This window comes from Aethalodelphis obliquidens, unplaced genomic scaffold (assembly GCF_003676395.1).
Source record: "Aethalodelphis obliquidens isolate GAN/ISIS:26980383/991018 unplaced genomic scaffold, ASM367639v1 scaffold61, whole genome shotgun sequence".
Classification (NCBI taxonomy): domain Eukaryota; kingdom Metazoa; phylum Chordata; class Mammalia; order Artiodactyla; family Delphinidae; genus Aethalodelphis; species Aethalodelphis obliquidens.
The window spans coordinates 6416840-6435328 of record NW_020838005.1 but is presented as its reverse complement, the minus strand read 5'-3'; the positions used below and the strand labels follow the sequence as shown (position 1 = coordinate 6435328).

General features: G+C 51.6%; 1 protein-coding gene across 5 annotated transcripts; it reads left to right on the top strand.

Moving 5' to 3' along the window:
- Nucleotides 1–8431: 8431 nt before the first annotated feature.
- Nucleotides 8432–17230, top strand: SOX7 (SRY-box transcription factor 7). 5 transcript variants are annotated; one of them, XM_027088028.1, is made up of 4 exons: nucleotides 8465–8536; nucleotides 9317–9733; nucleotides 10281–11015; nucleotides 14413–17230. In XM_027088028.1, the coding sequence occupies exons 2-4, from the start codon at nucleotides 9478–9480 to the stop codon at nucleotides 15357–15359; spliced, it is 1938 nt and encodes a 645-aa protein (XP_026943829.1). In that variant the 5' UTR covers nucleotides 8465–8536; nucleotides 9317–9477; the 3' UTR covers nucleotides 15360–17230. The 5 variants fall into 5 exon arrangements, 4 of the variants coding, with proteins under 4 accessions (XP_026943832.1, XP_026943829.1, XP_026943830.1 ...); XM_027088029.1 differs by lacking the exon at nucleotides 8465–8536 and having other exon boundaries at nucleotides 9351–9369; nucleotides 9528–9733; XM_027088031.1 differs by lacking the exon at nucleotides 9317–9733 and having other exon boundaries at nucleotides 8432–8536.
- The last annotated feature ends 1259 nt before the right edge of the window (nucleotides 17231–18489 follow it).

Below are 18489 nucleotides of genomic sequence, written 5' to 3'. Positions count from 1 at the left end.
TCTGTTTACATTACCCATCTGTTCTTGCATGTTGTCTAGTTTTTCCACTAGAGCCCTTAGCATATTAATCATAGATTTTTTTTTTTTTTTTTTTGGCCTCGCCACGTGGCTTGCAGGGACATTCGTTCCCCAGCCAGGGATCCAACCCATGCCCCCCTGCAGTGGAAGTGCAGAAGTCCTAACCACTGGACCGCCAGGGGAGTCCCAAACATAGTTATTTTAAATCCCCAATCTGATAATGTCAGCATCCCTGTCATATCTGAATTTGGTTCTGATGCTTGCTCTTTCTTTTCAAACTGTGTTTTTGCCCTTTAGTATAATATAATAAGACTGCCCCCCACGAGACACAGACACTTCAGACAGCAGTTGCAAGCCCAGGTTATCACCTGTGCTTCTGACCAACAAATTACAGATCAGAGTTTCCAACAACCCTCTCCTTGAGTTTGATTAAATTGCTAGAGTGTTCACAGAACTCAGGGAAACTCTTACTTACGTTTACCAGGTTATTAAAGCATATGATAAAGGATGCATATGAATAGCCAGATGAAGAGATACATAGGTGAGGTCTGGGAGGGTCCCCAGCGCAGGAACTTTTGTCCCCATGAAGCTGGAGTGCATCCCCCTCCTGGTGTGGATGTGCTCACCCACATGAACACTGTGCTTTGAGGATTTTATGGAGGCTTCCTCATGTAGGCATGAACAATTAATAACTCTATTTTCAGCCCTTTTCCCTTCTCTAAAGGATGGAGGGTGGGGCTGAAAATTCCAAGCTTCTAATTGTGGTTTAGTCTTTCTGGTGACCACCCCATCCCGATGCCCACCCAGAGTCACCTCAATAGAACAAAAGATGCCCCTAGTGCTCTTATCACTTAGGAATTTACAAGGGCTCGAGGAACTCTGTGCCAGGAACCAGAGGCAGAGACCAATATATATTTTCTATTATCTCACATCCTGTGGCCTAATTCTCTGATGGATCTAAGAAGAGTTGTTGATTTTCAGTTTGTTCATCTCTTTGCTTGTTGTTCGAATGTGACTGATAACTTCTAAACCCCTTCCATGACAAACTGGAAACCAGCATTCCCATTCTTTTACTTTGAGTTTATCTGTGTCTTTGTGTTTAAAGTGGATTTCTTATAGTCACCATATAGTTGAGTCTTGCTTTTGTATCCAATCTGACAATCTCTGCCTTTTAAATGGAGTATTTAGACCATGCTTAATGTGATCATTGCTTATGTGATCATTGCTTAATGTGATCATTGACATGGTTGGGTTTTAATCTAACATCTTACTCTTTGTTTTCTATTTGTCCCATCTGTTTTTTGTTTCTTTTTTCCTCTTTTCCTGTCTTGTATAAATTGGATTAATTGATTTTTTATGATACAGTACTATCTACATTAATAGTCTATTAATTCATTTTTTAAAAATTGGGTGCTCCAGGGTTTACAATATTTATCTTTAATTGATCAAAGTCTACCATTAGATAATGTAATACCACTTCACATATGGAACAAGAACCTTACAAGTATATTTTCATTTCCCTCCTCATGGTCTTTGTGCTATTTTATCGTAACATTTTACTTCTACATATGTTATAAATTCCATAATATATTGTTTTTATTTCTTTTTTTTTGGCTTGAAACAATTATCTTTCAAAGAGGTTTTTAAAAATAGAGAAAAAAAAAAGTCTTTTCTACTTACCCGTGTGTTACCATTTCTTTATGTGGATCCAAATTTCCATTTGGTTTCACTTTCCTTTGTGATAGGACTTCCTTCAGCATTTTTCATAGTGCTAGTCTACTGATAATGACCTCACTAAGCTTCTGCATGTCTGAAAAGTTTTTATTTTACCTTCATTTTAAAAGATACTCTGGCTGGGTACAGAATTCTAGGTTCAGAGTTTTAAATTTTTTCTTCCAGTGTTTTTAAAAATGTTATTCTGGATTGCCTGGTTTCAAGCACAAAGTCTACTGTAATTCTTATCTTTGTTCCTCTGTATGTAATGTGTCCATTTTCCTCTGGTTGATTTTTAGATTTTCAGAAATTTGATTATCTTGTGCCTTTATGTGGTTTTCTTATGTTTTGTCTGGTTAGAGATGGTTGAGATTTTTGAATCAGTGGGTTTATAGTTTCCATTAACTTTGGGAAATTTTCAGCCATTATAGGTTCAGATGTATATTCTGATCCCTCCATTTCTTCTGGAAGTTCAATTACTTTTATGACAGGCCACTCAATACTGTCTCACAGTTGTTGCTTCTCTATTTTCTGTTTTTTTTCTCTCTGCTTTTCATTGTGAATATTTGTCTCGTGTTCACTAACATTTTCTTCTGTAATGTCTAGTCTGATGTTAATCTTAGCTAGTGTATTTTACATTCCAAATATTGTACATTTCAACTTTAAAATTTTGATTTTGGTCTTTTTAAGATCTTTTCATCCTTCCCCCATCATGTTCTTGTTTTTCTCTACCTTCTTGAACATATGGAGTGTATTTAAAACAGCTCTTTTAACATCCTTATCTGCTAGTTCCATTATCATTTCTGGTTCTATTTCTATTGACCGTTTTTTTCATCCTGGTTACGCATTGTATTTTTCTGTGATTTTTTTTCCCCCAAAAGCCAATACTCTTCTGAGGACAATACCCGATGCACCATGTATTAGGACATTTTTCCACCCTGGCTGGTAGTAATAGAAACTCCTTCTTTGAAAGAAACTCTTTCAAAAACTTTTTTTCCAGTGTTTTTTCCACAGTCTTGGTATTTTTTTTTCACACATGTGCATATGAGTACTCAGCCCAAGATTCAAGGAGACCCTTCTGCAAATACCTGAGGCTCTCCCTCTCTGCAGGCCCCTCTTCTTTGCTTTGTCCTCCCTGAATTCAGAACACTGTCTCCTCAACACAGCAAGACCACTAGTCTCTGTTTCAGTTTCTCTTCCCTGTGCTGTGACCTGGAAACTTTGTCCAGACAGGGAGCAGGGGAGCTTACTGGGTTCACCTCGTTTGTTTCTCGTTTCCAGGATTATTGTTCTACATCGTGTACAATGTCTGAAAACTTTTGTTTCATATATTTTATCTAGTTCTGTGTTGGTTTAAGGTAGGAAGAGAAATCAGATCCCTGTTTCTCCATCATGGGCAGAAGTGGAAGTTTCTATAATTGAAAAGGTGACTTTCTTAAGTGCTATTGTTCGTTTGGATCCAGGCTCATTTCATTCAAGCCCTACATCTTGTGGAGAATTAAGCGATGAATGGGTGTCCTTGAGAGAGCCTTGGAATGAGTACTGTTTTGCCACTCACTAGCTGTCGTTTCATTTCTGTGGGCCTTAGTTCCTCATCTACAAAACTAGGGTAAGAATGAAATTACTATTACCCTATTTCTACTACTTCCTTTGGGGGAGCTTTGAAAAACCTTTTGAAGGAAGGGCATTGTGTAATGTATGTGGGAGGAAGGCGTGAAGAAGAAGGTGACACGCTTCTTTGCCTTGACGTTGGCCTTGGGGAGGGAAGGAGTATTGTGATGAGTTACTTAGTTTCTTATCAGTTTTAAACCTCTGATCTTCTCACCACCACCCTCTCACACATACACACACATCATGGTAGTGTGAAGACATGGCCACAATTCCTTGATACTCCCCATATTGAGAATTGGGGATCTATGTTCTTTCCCCTTCAATCTGGCCAGGCTTCTGACTGCTTTGACCAATAGAGTATTGGTGACGACAGAGTAGAGGTGATGCCATGTGATCTCTGAGCCTAAGTCATAAAATACCATGAAGCTTTTGCTTTGTTTGTGGAACACTCATTCTTGGAGCTGAGCTGACAGGTAAGAAATAAACCTCCTGTAAGGCCGCCATGCTAAGAGGAAGACAAAATAATATGGAAAAGCCATGGATAGACACTCCGGCTAATAGTCCCAGCTTAGCCCAGCCTTTGAGTCATCCTAGCCTTGGTGTCAGACATATGGGTGAAGAAGCTTCCAGATGGTTCCAGCTTCTGGCCATTCGAGTTACTCTGAGCCATTCGTGTCTTTCCAGCTGACACCTCAGACATCATGAAGCAGACACCCTTGCTGTACACTGTCAAATTCCTGCCAAATTCCTATGTTCAGAGTCACTGAACATAGTAACAGTGGTTGCTTGCACTGCTGCGTTTGGGGTGGTCTGTCACACAGCCATAGGTAACTAGAGCACATCTCTTCCCTGATCCCTGTCAGATACCAGCAGAAATGCAGGGTGAATGGTTCAAGGACCAATTTAAACAGGTAGTCTAAGTGATGTTGAATGAGGGGCGTGTTTCCCAGTGAAGGCTTCATAAAGGGACATCTAACACTGCTGAGACATCCCAACTTTCTGAATATAAATCCAGGAGCTCTTGAATGGGGTCCCCCCATGAGCTGCTGTGGGCAACTCCCTTTGACACTCGTGGGGAGTGAGGCTATTGAAGTCAGCCCTCGTGTTGCCCAACTAGCCAGCCCACTGTGTGCTGTCCCCTTGTGTCCTCCCTCACTCCCTCCCTTCTCTTTTCCCTCCATCTTTCCTCTTTTATTGAGTGCCCATTACATGCCACACATTATTTTAGGTTCCGGGGTGTGAAAGCTGAGTGTATGTTAACCATGTCTCTTATTGTCTGTGTGCTGATGCTTTGACACCTGGGGCCCTGCTGACTCTGGAGGGGCCGCCCCTCCCAGGGCCAGCTACTTCCCAGAGCAGTAAACACCTTGCTGGCTAGTGCACTTCTCAGGTATAAACCCCCACCCTAAACACCTCCTTTAAGGAGCGCTTGCACTCTGGGCCACTATCCTCCAGTCCTAATCACCCCAAGGCCAGTTACCAGACAACCAGGAACAGCCCCTGTACCCCAGAGACCACCCACATTATTCAGCCTTGCCAGTCCTAAGCCCGATTTGCCTCCCTCCCTCGTTCCTTCCTGAGGAACCCGTAATAAAGTCTCTTGCCCAGTCTCCCCGCCCCCAGTGCTTCCCCACGTGGCCCCCATGGTGTCGTGTGCCCTGCTTTCAATGGCAATTGACTCCTTGTCTGTTGGCCTTGCCATGCCTCACATTTTCTCTTCATATACTACATTTTAAGACACAATGACACCCAGTCCCTGCCTAAAGGAACTTAAAAGTTAGTGGTAGTGGGAGCCTTAGCCCGGTAGGGCTGGCAGCATTCTGTTCCGTGCTGTGCGCGCTGCTTACGCAGGTGTGGTCACCTGTGGAATCTCCGCCACCACGCACGCCTGCGCACTCCTCTGTGGGCACACTGTACTTCAATGAACATCTGATTAAAAAAACAAAACGTAAGATAGTGGTAGCTTGAAATCTGCCCATTAAAGCAGTCTCATAAGCCAAACAGGTATCCTTGGTTTCTCACAGCAGAATTGTTGGCCGATGACAGAGTGATCCGCGATGAGATCGCTATCAGTCCTGCCTCACGTCACTCATTATCCTGACGTGTGTGCACCTCGGCTCAGAAAAGACTTACTTTCCATTTTGTATTATTTACAGGTGGTTTCTAGTCAATTTCTCTTCTTCCTCTTAGGCATCTGGAAAGAAGAGGCAATAGGATTAAAGAGATGGAGCATACGTCCTTAAACCAACTCTTAGTTTTTCTTGTCATCTGTTGGTTTTTCCATTTAAATTTGTCAGAATTTAACTTCTGACCAATTAAGTAAAGATCGTTTCAGTGCAGTAATCCTGCACATGTGCTCCCTTACAGAAGGAAATCTGATCATTGTTCAGAGTGGAGCGGGAGAAAATTAATGTAGCAAAGGTTTGTTCTTGGCTTGGAACTCTCCTGGCCCTCAGGGCTAGGAGGAAGCAAACACAAATCCCAGGATGAGCAGAGCTTACGTCGGTGCTGTCCTCGGTGTACACACAGCAGAGGCAAGCCCGTCATTGGTTCACTGGGCCTCCGAGGCTCTCTACCCTGTGCACTGGCTAAGAGACTTGCTCAGATGTGCTCAGCCAGTAGTGGCAGATGGGACTGGACTTATGTCTTCTGGCTCTAAGTCAGGATCCATCCACCGTTCGCTGGGAGACATGACTGATCAGAGACGAGCACACACATGTAGAGGGGGCATTCTATGGTAACCAGAAAGTCTGATCTGGGGAACTTGGGTTTCTCTACCCCAGTGTTTTGTTACTATAAAGTCCCTCTTACAAAAGAGTTTTGATGTTGCCAGGGGGTCTACACTACCCATGCTCAGAAGCAATGTCATCTGAAAATCCTATTCCTTTCCCCCTAGTCCCCTGTAGAAGAGCTGTTAAACCTAGGACACTGTGAAACTCTGTCCAGGTGTCCTTGTGTCCACTCAGGTAGGCCCTCAGATATATCTTAAATCTCTGAATTATTCTGAATCTGAGACCTTGACGAATTTCTCCTAAATGACTATGAAGAGATTTCTGTTGCTTGAAAGAGAGGAACTCCGCTTCTTGGAGGGAAGCCAGGCGCGGGGCCGGGTGGGGTGCATGGAGGGGAGAAGGGAGGGCAGTCAGCAGGCCTGGATGAGGTCTCCTGGCTCTCCAGCATGCACCTTACCCGTGGCCAACAGGGTTTACCCATTTGCTTTTCACCTTACCTTGAACTTCCAGTGCCCTTTGGATGAGGAAAGGTGCAGTGGGACTTGAGCGATGGGTCTGGAAGGGCACACAAGCAGGGGGAGACGCAGCAGCTGGTTAGAAGCCCTTCTCTCTGGCGTGGGGCTCTGCTTTGAGCTGGAAGCTGACCTGGGGTAGCCCCGGAATGGGGAAGCAGAGACCTGAGGACGAGAGATGCGTATTCAGGTCTCTGCTGTGCCACCTGCCTCATCTGGGAACTGGCTTACTACTACAGCCTGGGCCGCCCAATCCACAGAGGGTTGTACAGAGGCAAGGATGAGCTGGGAATGACCTTTGCAAAGACTGTCAGTCTAGTACAGATAAATCAGTGTGAGCAAAGGTGATCGCAGTGATGGTGATTTCAGCCACCAGCCAGATGTGAGGGACAAAAAGCACCAGCAGACCATGTGCACAAAACCGTTGCAGAGAGGAGGGCTGGGAGCCACGGCACCTCCAGCCTGGCACAGCTGCCAGCACTTGGTCTTGCGCAGGGCTCCAGTGCCAGGGGCCAGGGCTGGAATCGGTTCGAGGCAGGAATGTGTGCCCTACTCCCTTCTTTCTCCTTCCCCTAGAATCACCGAAACTCTTCAGTTTGGAATAGAATAAGGAAAGCTCCTCACAGGGAAAGTTTTGTGGGCTCGACCCTATTAATTTTATATTTAGAATTCCATCCATTCATTACTTTACTATATTTCACAGTTATTTAAGTGTACGAGGTTCTTTCACAAACACCACATCAGTAATCCTGTATTATCCCCATTTTACTGGTGAAGAAACCGAGGCTGAGATCAACTGAATGAATGATCATCACACTGCTAGAAACTTGAAGCAACCGGTTTCTGACTTCAAGTCCTGTGTTCCTGTAAACCCTGTTCAGTGAACTACAGACCTAAATGAAGGTGGGAGGGAGGGGAGAGATGGGGGAAGGGAGGAGAGAGGGGGGAGATTAGAAAGGGAACGGGGGAGGGAGGGAAGGAGGGGAGCAGAGAAGTACAGAAGGAGGAAAGGGAAAAAGCAAAGGAAAGAAAAAAGTCGTTTGAGAAAGAGCAGCGTTCACACAATACACACCACAAGAGTAAGATTCAGTCTGTGGGCAGGCAGGCCCACTGTGCCCCCGAATCGTCACACGAGGACCCGCCGCTCTACCCCCATCCCATCCCGCTGCGGGTCCAAGCACCGCAGCCCCATACGTTTCGACCCTTCTCGGCACGGTTGCTCTCTAATTCACCGCGCAGAGTCTCCATTGATGAGCCTCTGCCAGCAACTGGCCGCGGTCCAGGGCCCAGCGCTGGCCAGGCAGGTGTTGGGGATGCCTCGGAGGACGCCAGCACTGACCCTCTCGCTCAGGCCTCCGAGCCCCGGGCTTTGGGGACACTTGAGGTCTATGCGGAGCTCGGCGGACTGAAGGTCGCAGTGACCCAGCATCCCTGAGCGCCGCCCGCACCAGGGCGCGCTTGCATAAAGTTGCCCAGGTGAATCAGTGCAAGTGAGTGAAGAAATAAAGGAATGGAGCGAGAGAGAGAGCCCGGTCCCCTTGTGCACACAGCTCACGTGCTCGGGGCGAAGCCCGTGCTGGCGATGTGGAGTTTAACACCCAGGTCCTACACAACCCAGGCTCGCGCGCGCTCTCCGGACGAAATGCAAGACATTATTATTGGAGACAACAATCACAACATGTATTCTCTTTGTCCCCGCCCCCGCTGTTTTCTCCATCTTTGCTGTCGGACGCTGGAATCCAACTGGACCGCTCTGCGCTCCCCGGCGCCCGCGCAGCTTCCTAACCTGGCGCCTGGGGGCGGCCCCACAGCGCGCACGCTCTGTTCTGGAACCGCTCACGGAGGGCGCCAGGGGCTGCGAGCCGGGAAGGGGACGCCCACGGCCGGGAAGGGGGCGCTGTCCCCAGAGGCCTCTGACCCTGCGGAGCATCGTCCCGCCCTGGAGCGACGGTGAGGTTAGAAAGGGTAGCAGTCGGTTCCTTCCAGGGGCCCTGGGCTGCCGCGCAAATACCCCTGCGGGGATCCCTTCTCTCCCCCAACAACGAGCTGCACCCCCGGCCGGGCGCGGCCCTAGTTCCCCGCGGTTCCCGGAGCATTCTGGTCTGGGGATTTTTCTTAAGGAATTTTTGGCAGAGGGGTTCAACACGGGAAACGGCCTAGGCTTCCCAAAGTAGGGAAGTCAGCCTAGACCGCGGACACATTCTCTCCGCAAATCACCCCCTTCCCGCCGGATCCCCGGTGCCAGCCAGCCCCGCCCGCTCCACCTCGGGTTCCAAGATGCTTTCCCGGCTCCCGACACCCACTTTCCAGCCAGCGCTGCGCCGCGCCCCGCGCCCCTCGCTGGTCACCCTCGGCCCGCGAGAGCGGCGGGTGGAGGGCCCAGGCCTAGGGTGCTGCTTCTAGGTCCTGGCTGTAAGGGAGAGGGAAACTACTCAGTCTGTTCTCTGTGAAGTCCGGGGCTCTGGAGGTTGAAAGTGGGACTTAAAAACGGAGAAGTTGCACTTCTCCACCCACTTGCCCGGTCTTAGCCGTGGGGCCCGGTCCGGGAGGGCATGTTGCACACGAGGCATGTGTGAACTCAGTCATTGAAAGGGGGGCCCTGAAATCCAGGGTTAGAAGTTACGGGATGCACGTGAACAGTTATATTAACATCAACCATCATGTGTGTGTAGAGTTTGAGCTTTCACACACAGCCCTGTGAGGTCAGTGTTATCATCCTCTTCCTTCTAGGATTGGGAGAGGAGGTCTGAGTCATGCACGGAGTAACCCACCACTGAAGACAGGTCCTGACTGCAGATCCCTCGGTCCTCTCCCAGTGCCGCCTCCTTTCAGGGTTGCCTCTGCGGAGCCCTGCACGGGGTGGAGGGGGGCCGCTCAGTAAATATTTGTGGATGGGATTCCAGGATCTCGTCAAGCCTTATGACTGCCCTGTTTTATACAGTAGGATGTGTCTAAGCCGTATCTTCGCACTCATTTATTCATTCACTTATTCTACATTTCCTGAGTGCCTCCTGGGTGCCTGCACTGAAGTGAGCGCCAGGGGAAGAGCCCTACTCACACGGAGCAGCGGGACGCAGAGCTGTCCTCTGAGCAGGGGGTTCGCGTCCGCGAGGGATGGCCCTGAGCTACCAGTCCGCAGCCCTTGGAGTTGAGCGCAGGCCCAGAGCCCGCAGCCCCGTCTACTCTGGGGTGTCAGGGGGAGGGAACTCGGGAGCCCCCGGGTCGTGCCAAAGCCTAGAGCACGCGGGAGGGGAGGGCCAGGATGACTCTGCTCGGAGGAGAAGAGAGAAAATACGAGAAGGGAATTCCGCGAGGGAAGGGCTAGAGGTGAGGGAGCGGGAAGCCGGGACACCGGAGACCAGGGTGGGATGGGGGTAGAGGTGTGAGAAGAGAGAAATCAGACCACACGGCAGGGTGAATAAGGGAGAACTGAGGACGCCGACGTGCTCTCCGAGAGCCAGGGAGCCGCGGGCCGTCGAGGGGGCCCTCGGGTGGGCATCGCGGCGAACCCGACGCGGGATCCAGCCCTTGCCAGCCTCTCTGGCCACCCAAGTTGGCTGGGGGCGAGGTTGTCGCTCCTTAGGTCATTTTAGAAAAGCAGTAGGTGTGTTCTGTCACAGGCCGGGATTCACGGTCAAAGTCACTCGTGCCCGGCCACCCCCAGCGAAACCTGTTTGGCTTCTATTCTCCGCAGGATTCCACACTCGGGAGAAGCTGGCGGAGCCTGGCCCAGGGAGGCCGCGGCCAGTCGGGACAGGGGGCTGGAGTCCGGCTCCCGCACGCGGGCCCGGTGACTGCGGGCGGCGCCCGCCTCCCGGCCAGCGGCACCTGAGAGGGGAGCGGGCGGGCAGAGCGGCGGTCCCGGGGCGGCGGGGCGCGGATCTCCGGGAGGGACCTGGGAGGCGGAGGGGCGGGCCGGGGGCGGGCGCGGGGGAAGTGGCCCGCCCTCCCGCCTCCCCTCCCTGCAGGTCGGAGCCGGGACGCGGCGGCCCGGGACGCAGGGAGGGGGCCCGCGTCGAGAATGAGGGAGTGGCCGCGCCGCCTTCAAGAGTCATTGGAGGACGCGGCCGCCCGAAGCTGATAAATAAGGGGCCGGGCCGCGGCTGCCGGCCAAGCTGGACGCCCCGACCGGTGCGAGGGCCAGGTCAGCGCCGGCCCGTCGACGCGAAGCGAGGCGACCCCCGCGCGGCCATGGCGGCGCTGCTGGGAGCTTACCCGTGGCCCGAGGGGCTCGAGTGCCCGGCCCTGGAAGCCGAGCTGTCGGACGGGCTATCGCCGCCGGCCGCCCCCCGCCCGCCGGGGGACAAGGGCTCGGAGAGCCGTATCCGGCGGCCCATGAACGCCTTCATGGTGTGGGCCAAGGACGAGAGGAAACGTCTGGCGGTGCAGAACCCGGACCTGCACAACGCGGAGCTCAGCAAGATGCTGGGTGAGTGAGCGGGCGGGGCGCGGCCCGAGGTCGGCGGGCGGGTGGCTGGCGGCTGGAGGCCGGGCGGGGTGGGCCAGACCCGGCGTGGGGCGCGCGCCGTGCCCGCGAGGTTGGGCATCGGGGCGAGCGTGGGTGTGCGCTCGGGGACGGGGATTCCGAGCAGGGGTGCCCGGACAAGGCCCAAAGAGAACCCGCTCGGCCCTCGGGGTGGCCGGAGAGGCCCCCTCGCGGGGACGGGAGCCGAGTTAGGGGCCCCGCGCGCACAGACGGGCCGGGTCGGAAACGCCGCGGCTGGGTGCACCGGGCGTTCGCCAGGCATACCAGAGCGGGAGACCCCCTCATTCCCTGAACTCCACCGCGGGCGCAATCGCAGAGGGTGGTCGTAACTCTCATTGACGAATATTCGTGAAGAGAGACCTTGCGGGAACGCATTCCTGCTTTACCTTAATTATTAAACCGACAGCAACGTGGACTTGATTCGAGCCTCTGTTTCTCAGTCTCAGGAGTGTAGAAAATTTGATTCGGATGCTTAGCGCGGCCAGTGCGGGTCTGTCCTGGAGCCCGGCCGCTTTTCGCGGGCTGCTGTGCGGTCCGAGCCCCAGCGACGGGACTGGGGACAGGGACAAGCCAGGCCCAGGAGCCTAGAGAAAAGATGTTCTCCGGGGTCTCTTCTCTCTCCCTTGACAGAAGCTGAGCATTTATCAACTCCGCCCAACTCCTAACCTCTTTGCCCTTCAATGTGGTTTTTATTCATTTCGAAGGATGGGAACTTTTAAAAGCACTTTGTGTGCCCAGCGGACACCAGGCCCTGTGAGAAGGGACAGTGTGTGGTCACCCGAGGCTGGCCCTGCCCTCTGCAACCCCACCCGGCCCAGGCTGCAGCCTTTTTCCTTTTTCCGTTGGAGCTCGGGGCACCTTCCCCAGATCCGTGGAGTGAGGGCTGACATCCACCTTTGTGCGGGCTAAAGCCACAGGCCCTCCAGCGGAAAGCGTCCTCCTGCAGTTAGGCGCCCTTTCAAAGCAGCTGATGGAGTGCTGGTCTCAAATAGCCTCCTACCCCCCGGCCCAGCCCCCTGGCTAGCTGTGCCCAGGATGAATTAGTGGGCCAGTGTCTTAGTGAGCCCCTTCTCTCATAAAAAAATATTTTAAATCATACTTTATACTGTGTTGGCATAAAGAAAAATATATTAATATATACAATAATAAAACATTTCTTCAAGCAAAAAATTTACATTTTTCTTCAGGTTTCCAAAGAAATGAAAACACCTTTTTTGTTTCTGGGCCCCTAATAGTTTTTCTTTTGGTGTGCCCAGGTGCCATGCCTTTTGCCCAAGCACAGCTCTTGTGACCAGGATAGAGCAGGCCCAGGTCAGGGATGGGAGAACTCAAGCTGGGGAGCCTTGCAGGATTAGGGCTGCCTGCTCTCAGGGAGAGGACAGGCAAAGGGACTTGGGTGACAAACGCTTCCTGTGAGCTGATCCTTGTGGGCAGTTGGCACTTAGGCTTCCAGAGGTTACAGTGCACTTTGCAGGAAAGACACTGATTCCTTCCTGCTTAACCACACAGCCCCTGGCACTAGGCAAAGGAAACCAACATGGTGTTGCTTTGAAAAATGTGGACTTTCTACACCTGCTACTAGGGGAGCAGCAGGATGATCTATTTCCACCCCAAGCCCATGATCTCGCCCAGCCCTTTCCTTTCTGACTTAGGAAAGGGAAGGGGCTGATTGTGAGAGCCCAGACTTTTTTGACGATTAGCTCTGCAATCTTTAACATTAAAAACTTCACCCAGTAGCGCTGGTATTTTTTATGTTATGAGTGAGAAAGCATGTAAAGACAGTTATACATTTAGTGGTTTTAAAAATGAACCTATATTTTATGAATACTACAATATCCAGGTGTACTTAGAAACTAGAGTCACTTTTATATTCAGTCCATACTCAGGGTGTGGGTGTATCTGGGTCTTAGGCCTCTTGCCACGACTGTGGCCTCAGCCACGCTCTGGAAACTAATAGCCAACCCCGAATCTGGAGTTCCTGACACGTTTCAAGTTGCCTTTATAAGTGAGAGCTAATTGTAGTAATTGACAAGTCTGTCGGAATAGTTATAAACTTTCATCCCAACAGGAGAACGCCTTGAATAATTACCCTCTCCAGCCCCCTCTGTGGACCCGGCACACGTGGCCAGCCAGTACACAGCTCTGGACTCGGCGCTGTGCAGAGTGCTCTGGGTGGGAGATGTGGCCCCTTTCCTTCCAGGGCTTGGTGGCGGGACCTGCCCTCTGGGCTAGCTTGTCTCAGACTTCAGGATACAGTAGAGTCATGGGAGAACTTGTCAAGTTATAGAATCCCAAGCCCACCCTAGGAGGTAACAATCTAAGGGGTCCAGAAGCAGCCTTTAGAAAACCTGCAGCGGGAGGGATGTGCAATGTACTTTGAGAGAGAAAGAGATACTAAAGCGGTTCACAAAACAAAGTGTAAGTGAATAAGGATGAATAGAAAATACATGTGAAACCAGCATTTTCGCACCAGTGGGATACACGTGTGCGATGCTTCTTCAGGAGAGAGTTTTGACTTGCGTAACATCGCAATATATTTTTTATAGTGAGGAAAACAGAGACCAGGGGAAGGTAAGGGATTTGCTTCTGTACAGGGAGTCAGTGGCTGAGCAGGTGCCCCCTGCCATGGTCAGAGGGTCCTAAGTGGACAACCGGAAGCCATGGCTTGTGTGCGTGTTGCATGCAGTAGGGTCCTGTTTGACCTTCAGACGTAAGGGATAATCCTCTGATGCCCTAAGTGAGATCCTGTAATTTACGTCCATCTGTAAAACTATTAACTGAGCCTGAGTTCCCCGACAAGAAGGCCTGTGAGATTTATGCCACAAATAAATATTATAGCATCACTTCCTTGATGGGGCAGCGATAATAGAGGAAGACAGAGTTTTCACTAAAATGCACAAATGATTAGCACTGACTCTCAAAGGGTAAAGGCAGCCCAAATCAATGTTGTAGTCGTGACATGTTTTTGTCCTGTCGGTGACGTTGGGTCAGGTGGGCCTTTCACCGAGAATCCCACACTGTTGATATGTTCGCGTTATCTGGTGGCTTTGACAGGAGAGGTGCCAGTGACTATGGGCCTAGTTGGTACGAGCGCCTTGGGGCGTGCAAGCGGGAGGGGTTGGTTTGGCCTCACTGTGCGTGCAGGACGTGGGCTGGGCAGAGGATGCGAGGAGTGCGGTGCGTCCTGTGCGGAGGGGGGACCGCGGGGGGGGGGGACGGGGGACCGAGGCGGCCGGCGTGTGCACGTGCGATGCTCCGAGGTCCGAGTCGGAGACAGGCGCACGGGCCGTCCGGAGCCGCGCAGAGGCTGAGCGCGGTCTTCTCTGACTTGTGTGAGCAGGAAAGTCGTGGAAGGCGCTGACACTGTCCCAGAAGAGGCCCTACGTGGATGAGGCGGAGCGGCTGCGCCTGCAGCACATGCAGGACTATCCCAACTACAAGTACCGGCCGCGCAGGAAGAAGCAGGCCAAGCGCCTGTGCAAGCGCGTGGACCCCGGCTTCCTGCTCAGCTCGCTCTCCCGCGACCAGAACGCCCTGCCCGAGAAGCGGGGCGGCGGCCGGGGGGCGCCGGGGGAGAAGGAGGACAGGGGTGAGTACTCCCCGGGCTCCGCGCTGCCCGGCCTGCGGGGCTGCTTCCACGAGGGCCCGGCCGGCGGCGGCGGCGGCGGCGGCGGCGGCGGCACCACCACCCCGGGCAGCGTGGACGCCTATCCCTACGGGCTGCCCACCCCGCCGGAGATGTCGCCCCTGGACGTGCTAGAGCCGGAGCAGAGCTTCTTCTCCTCCCCGTGCCAGGAGGAGCACGCGCATTCCCGCCGCATCCCCCATCTGCCCGGGCCCCCCTACTCTCCGGAGTACGCCGCCAGCCCTCTCCACTGCGGCCATCCCCTGGGCTCCCTGGCCCTCGGCCAGTCCTCGGGCGTCTCTATGATGTCCACCGTGCCCGGCTGCCCCCCGTCTCCTGCCTATTACTCCCCAGCCGCCTACCCTCCTCTCCATTCCAACCTCCACGCCCACCTGGGCCAGCTCTCCCCGCCTCCCGAGCACCCCGGCTTCGACGCCCTGGATCAGCTGAGCCAGGTGGAACTCCTGGGGGACATGGATCGCAATGAGTTCGACCAGTACTTGAACACTCCTGGCCACCCAGACTCTGCCGCCGGGGCCGGGGCCCTCAGCGGGCAGGGCCCGGTCTCGCAGGTGACACCGACGGGCCCCACGGAGACCAGCCTCATCTCCGTGCTGGCTGATGCCACGGCCACGTATTACAACAGCTACAGCGTGTCATAGAGCCCGGGGCAGCCCGGCCGGCCCGGCCTGGTCGCAGCCTCTCCTTCCCGCGCGGAGCGGAGCTGATGCGCAGCGCCCCGGGGTGGGCAGGTCTGTGCTGCGGACCGGCTCTGCGGATCCAGGGCCCCTCCGCCCGCCCCCTTCCCCGCCCGCCCGCCCCGCCCCGCCCCGCCCCCTGCAGCCTGCGTTTTGAGTATATTCCTTCAAATGAGTTTTCATTGGCCACACCCTGGGAATCAGGCCCGGTCGTGGCTGAAAGACACTGTTTCCCGCGAGAATTTTCACTGACCTCTCCTCCCATTTCTCATCCCGGAAACAAATTCGGGAAAAGCCCGGAAGCATTCGCATCCCTCCTGCTTCTGACACAGCTGCAGGGGTACAGCCGTCCTGACCCTTGGTCGTCCAGGTGAGGAGAGCCCTGGGCTAAGATTCAGGGGACCCGGGATCCAATCCCAATTCTGCCTCAGGGGGCTGGTGAAACCCGACTCCCCTCCCCCTCCCCGCCCATCCCCCCCATCTGTAGAGTGAGGGACAGACGCCGCATCTAAGGTCCCCTCTGCTTCAGGGTTTTCTGATTTAGGATTCTCTCGAGGCTAACACAGGAAGATGAAGTTGGCCTCAGTGAGCTCATTCACCTGCAACCTGGTGACGATTCCATGCACAGCCCAAGGACACCAGGCTGCTGCACTTGGTCACAATCTTCCAATATGATCATAGACTTACAAAAGGACGCTTTGAGAAAGGACACTCACCTTGATTTGGGAAATGAACCCCTGGCGTTAACTGCGTCACTGAAAATGAGATTGAATTCAAGATTTAAAAACAAACAAACAAACATATTTTTTTAGACAAGTTCTTTTTTTTATTACACACACATTTCAAGAGAATATACACAGCCTGAATACATACAGTGTGTGTGAGACACACACAACACACGCATCTCCATGCACAGCCTGAATCGGATACTCTGTGCTGTCCTTGGCAGCTTCGAGTCAGCCCTCTGTTCCTAACAACCCAAAGAGCAGGGAACTGGAAAAGAATTCCAGCACAGCAGCATCACTTTCTTCCAATCTGAATGTGTTGATTTCTTGAGCAAAATTTCATCACGCTCTCCCTTCTGCAGATGCAAAAGGATCTTCCTTCCTGCCGTCTCCATCTCCCTTTCCTGGAATTTCTTTTTTCTCTTCTTTTCTGCTCGTTCTCCACCCCGGAATTGGCCACTAATTCAAAGATCCCTTGACTTAAAATTGCAGGCATGATTCCTACGGCAGAAATGGGAATTTGTTCTCCTCACCAGCCAGCTGGTTCTTTGGGTAACATCTTCAGCCCACACATCAAAGGAACTTCCCTTTATGATACTTACTTCCCAAAGAACAGAAGTGCACTGTGATTCAGAAAATATTTCTGAGCCCTGACCCCCTCCCCCAAACATTTCCATCCTTCCCCAAGCCTCCTTTGAAGGAACATACCTGTCAGTGTGCTAAAAGACAGTTGTTTGTCTTTTGATTTCACCATATTATTGCCTGTATGAAATATGTACGTGTTTTATATATTCTCCTATTAGTTTCACCTTATATTTCATATTGTTGAAAGATCCTTTTTCTTTTTTCCTTCCGAGGAGTCCTCTTGTAAAATCTCTTATGTGATTAATCTTTATGCTATTACTGTATATGACATTTGGTAATAAATAGTAAATCATGGACAATATGATTGGTGCAGTCCAGAATGTATGTTAATAATCTTATAAAACATTATCACAGACATTAAGCTAAACTGTTCCATTTTCTGTAAGAACTACACATGCTTTGGAATGGTTGTAGATATTGATTTGTCTAAAATATTTAATTTAAATAAACGTTTTTGTACCATGACCATTCTATCATTCGAAATACAGTTTTGCAAAAAGAAAAAGTTTTCAAGGGAGGCGTAGGTATTACGCACAGTGCTCCTTCCAGCATTGGTCAAAATGTTTTCTCCCTCAACTTTTTTTATTTTAAAAAGTTATCTTGTAGGAGTGGCTGGTTTTCTTTTATGAGTTATGGTAAAGAGATAAAGCCTAATTTTACACCTTAGAAGCACTGTTGTTGTCATTGATATCGAAAGAAAAGATGGATTCATAGCCTGCTTGCAAAACGGTTTTCTCCTCGGGAGCGATGACTTCACACTTGTAAAGTGGAATGAGGTGGCTGTCAGCTCTCTCAGGATGGGAAGTAGTGCCCAGTTATTTGCTTCCTTAAGGCTACCACATTTTCCCCTTCTTTTTGAAATCATCTTTTGAAGAATATTTGGATTGCCTTCTTTACTAGGCATTTATAGATGTGGTATTACAAAAATCGTGTGCTCTCAAAGCTCCGTGGAGTGCTGTGGAGAAGACAGGGGAGCACAAGGTTGGGTAATTTAATTAAAGGATATAGCATCTTGTGAGGTTTAGGATGAAAATCCCAGCCAAAAAGTGCCTGGAAAAAAACTGATGATCCCTCAGTCCCCAGGCAGGTCACCGCGTCTGGCTCTTCTCTGCAGGGAAGCCGTTGTGACTTGTTTATGTCAGTAGTAGCCTTGTGTTCTTCCAGGGCCTCTGGGCCAAGGAGTAGGTCTTGGGAGGGTCCGCACAGGCAGACGTTCATCCTGCAAATTTGATCGTAATCTCTCGTCATTACTTTCATAGCACTTTATAGATGTAGGGAGTTTTACAGCAAGTTTCATGGTCTGTTTCTCATCCCCAGCCCCAGGTGGGGCCCGTCATCACTCCACCTCATTGCACAGTCAGGAACACTGAGGCCCAGGGTGGGAGGTAACACCCTGGAGTCACCCTACCAGCGGAGGCTGAGGTTTCAGCACTTTGTCAGATGCATCTGTTGGCGGTGGAACAGTCTCCCAGCTGAGTCTCCCAGTTCCTTTTATAGAGCTTCACCAGGCATGGGATTACACGCGGCCCATTCGTACCTCTCACAGCCCAGGGAAAGAGGATGGACCAAGAGGAAATGGCAGGGCCGGTGTTAGATGACCCCCGAATTCCTAGCTGCTCAGGCCCACCACCATGGCCGCTGACAGTGGCCGTCTGCGGGGTCGTCGGCTGGCGGGAGGGCTTGTCGTGCAGCGTCTGCTGGCCTTGTCTGTGTGTCAGCGTCCG

What these genes read in the sequence shown, in the direction of transcription:
- SOX7 (XM_027088028.1), top strand. Translation starts at nt 9,478, where the DNA reads ATGGGATTCCAGGATCTCGTCAAGCCTTATGACTGCCCTGTTTTATAC. An exon ending in ACCAGTCCGCAGCCCTTGGA is followed by an intron (nt 9,734 to 10,280) that starts GTTGAGCGCAGG and finishes TATTCTCCGCAG; the next exon opens with GATTCCACACTCGGGAGAAG. An exon ending in GGAGCTCAGCAAGATGCTGG is followed by an intron (nt 11,016 to 14,412) that starts GTGAGTGAGCGG and finishes TTGTGTGAGCAG; the next exon opens with GAAAGTCGTGGAAGGCGCTG.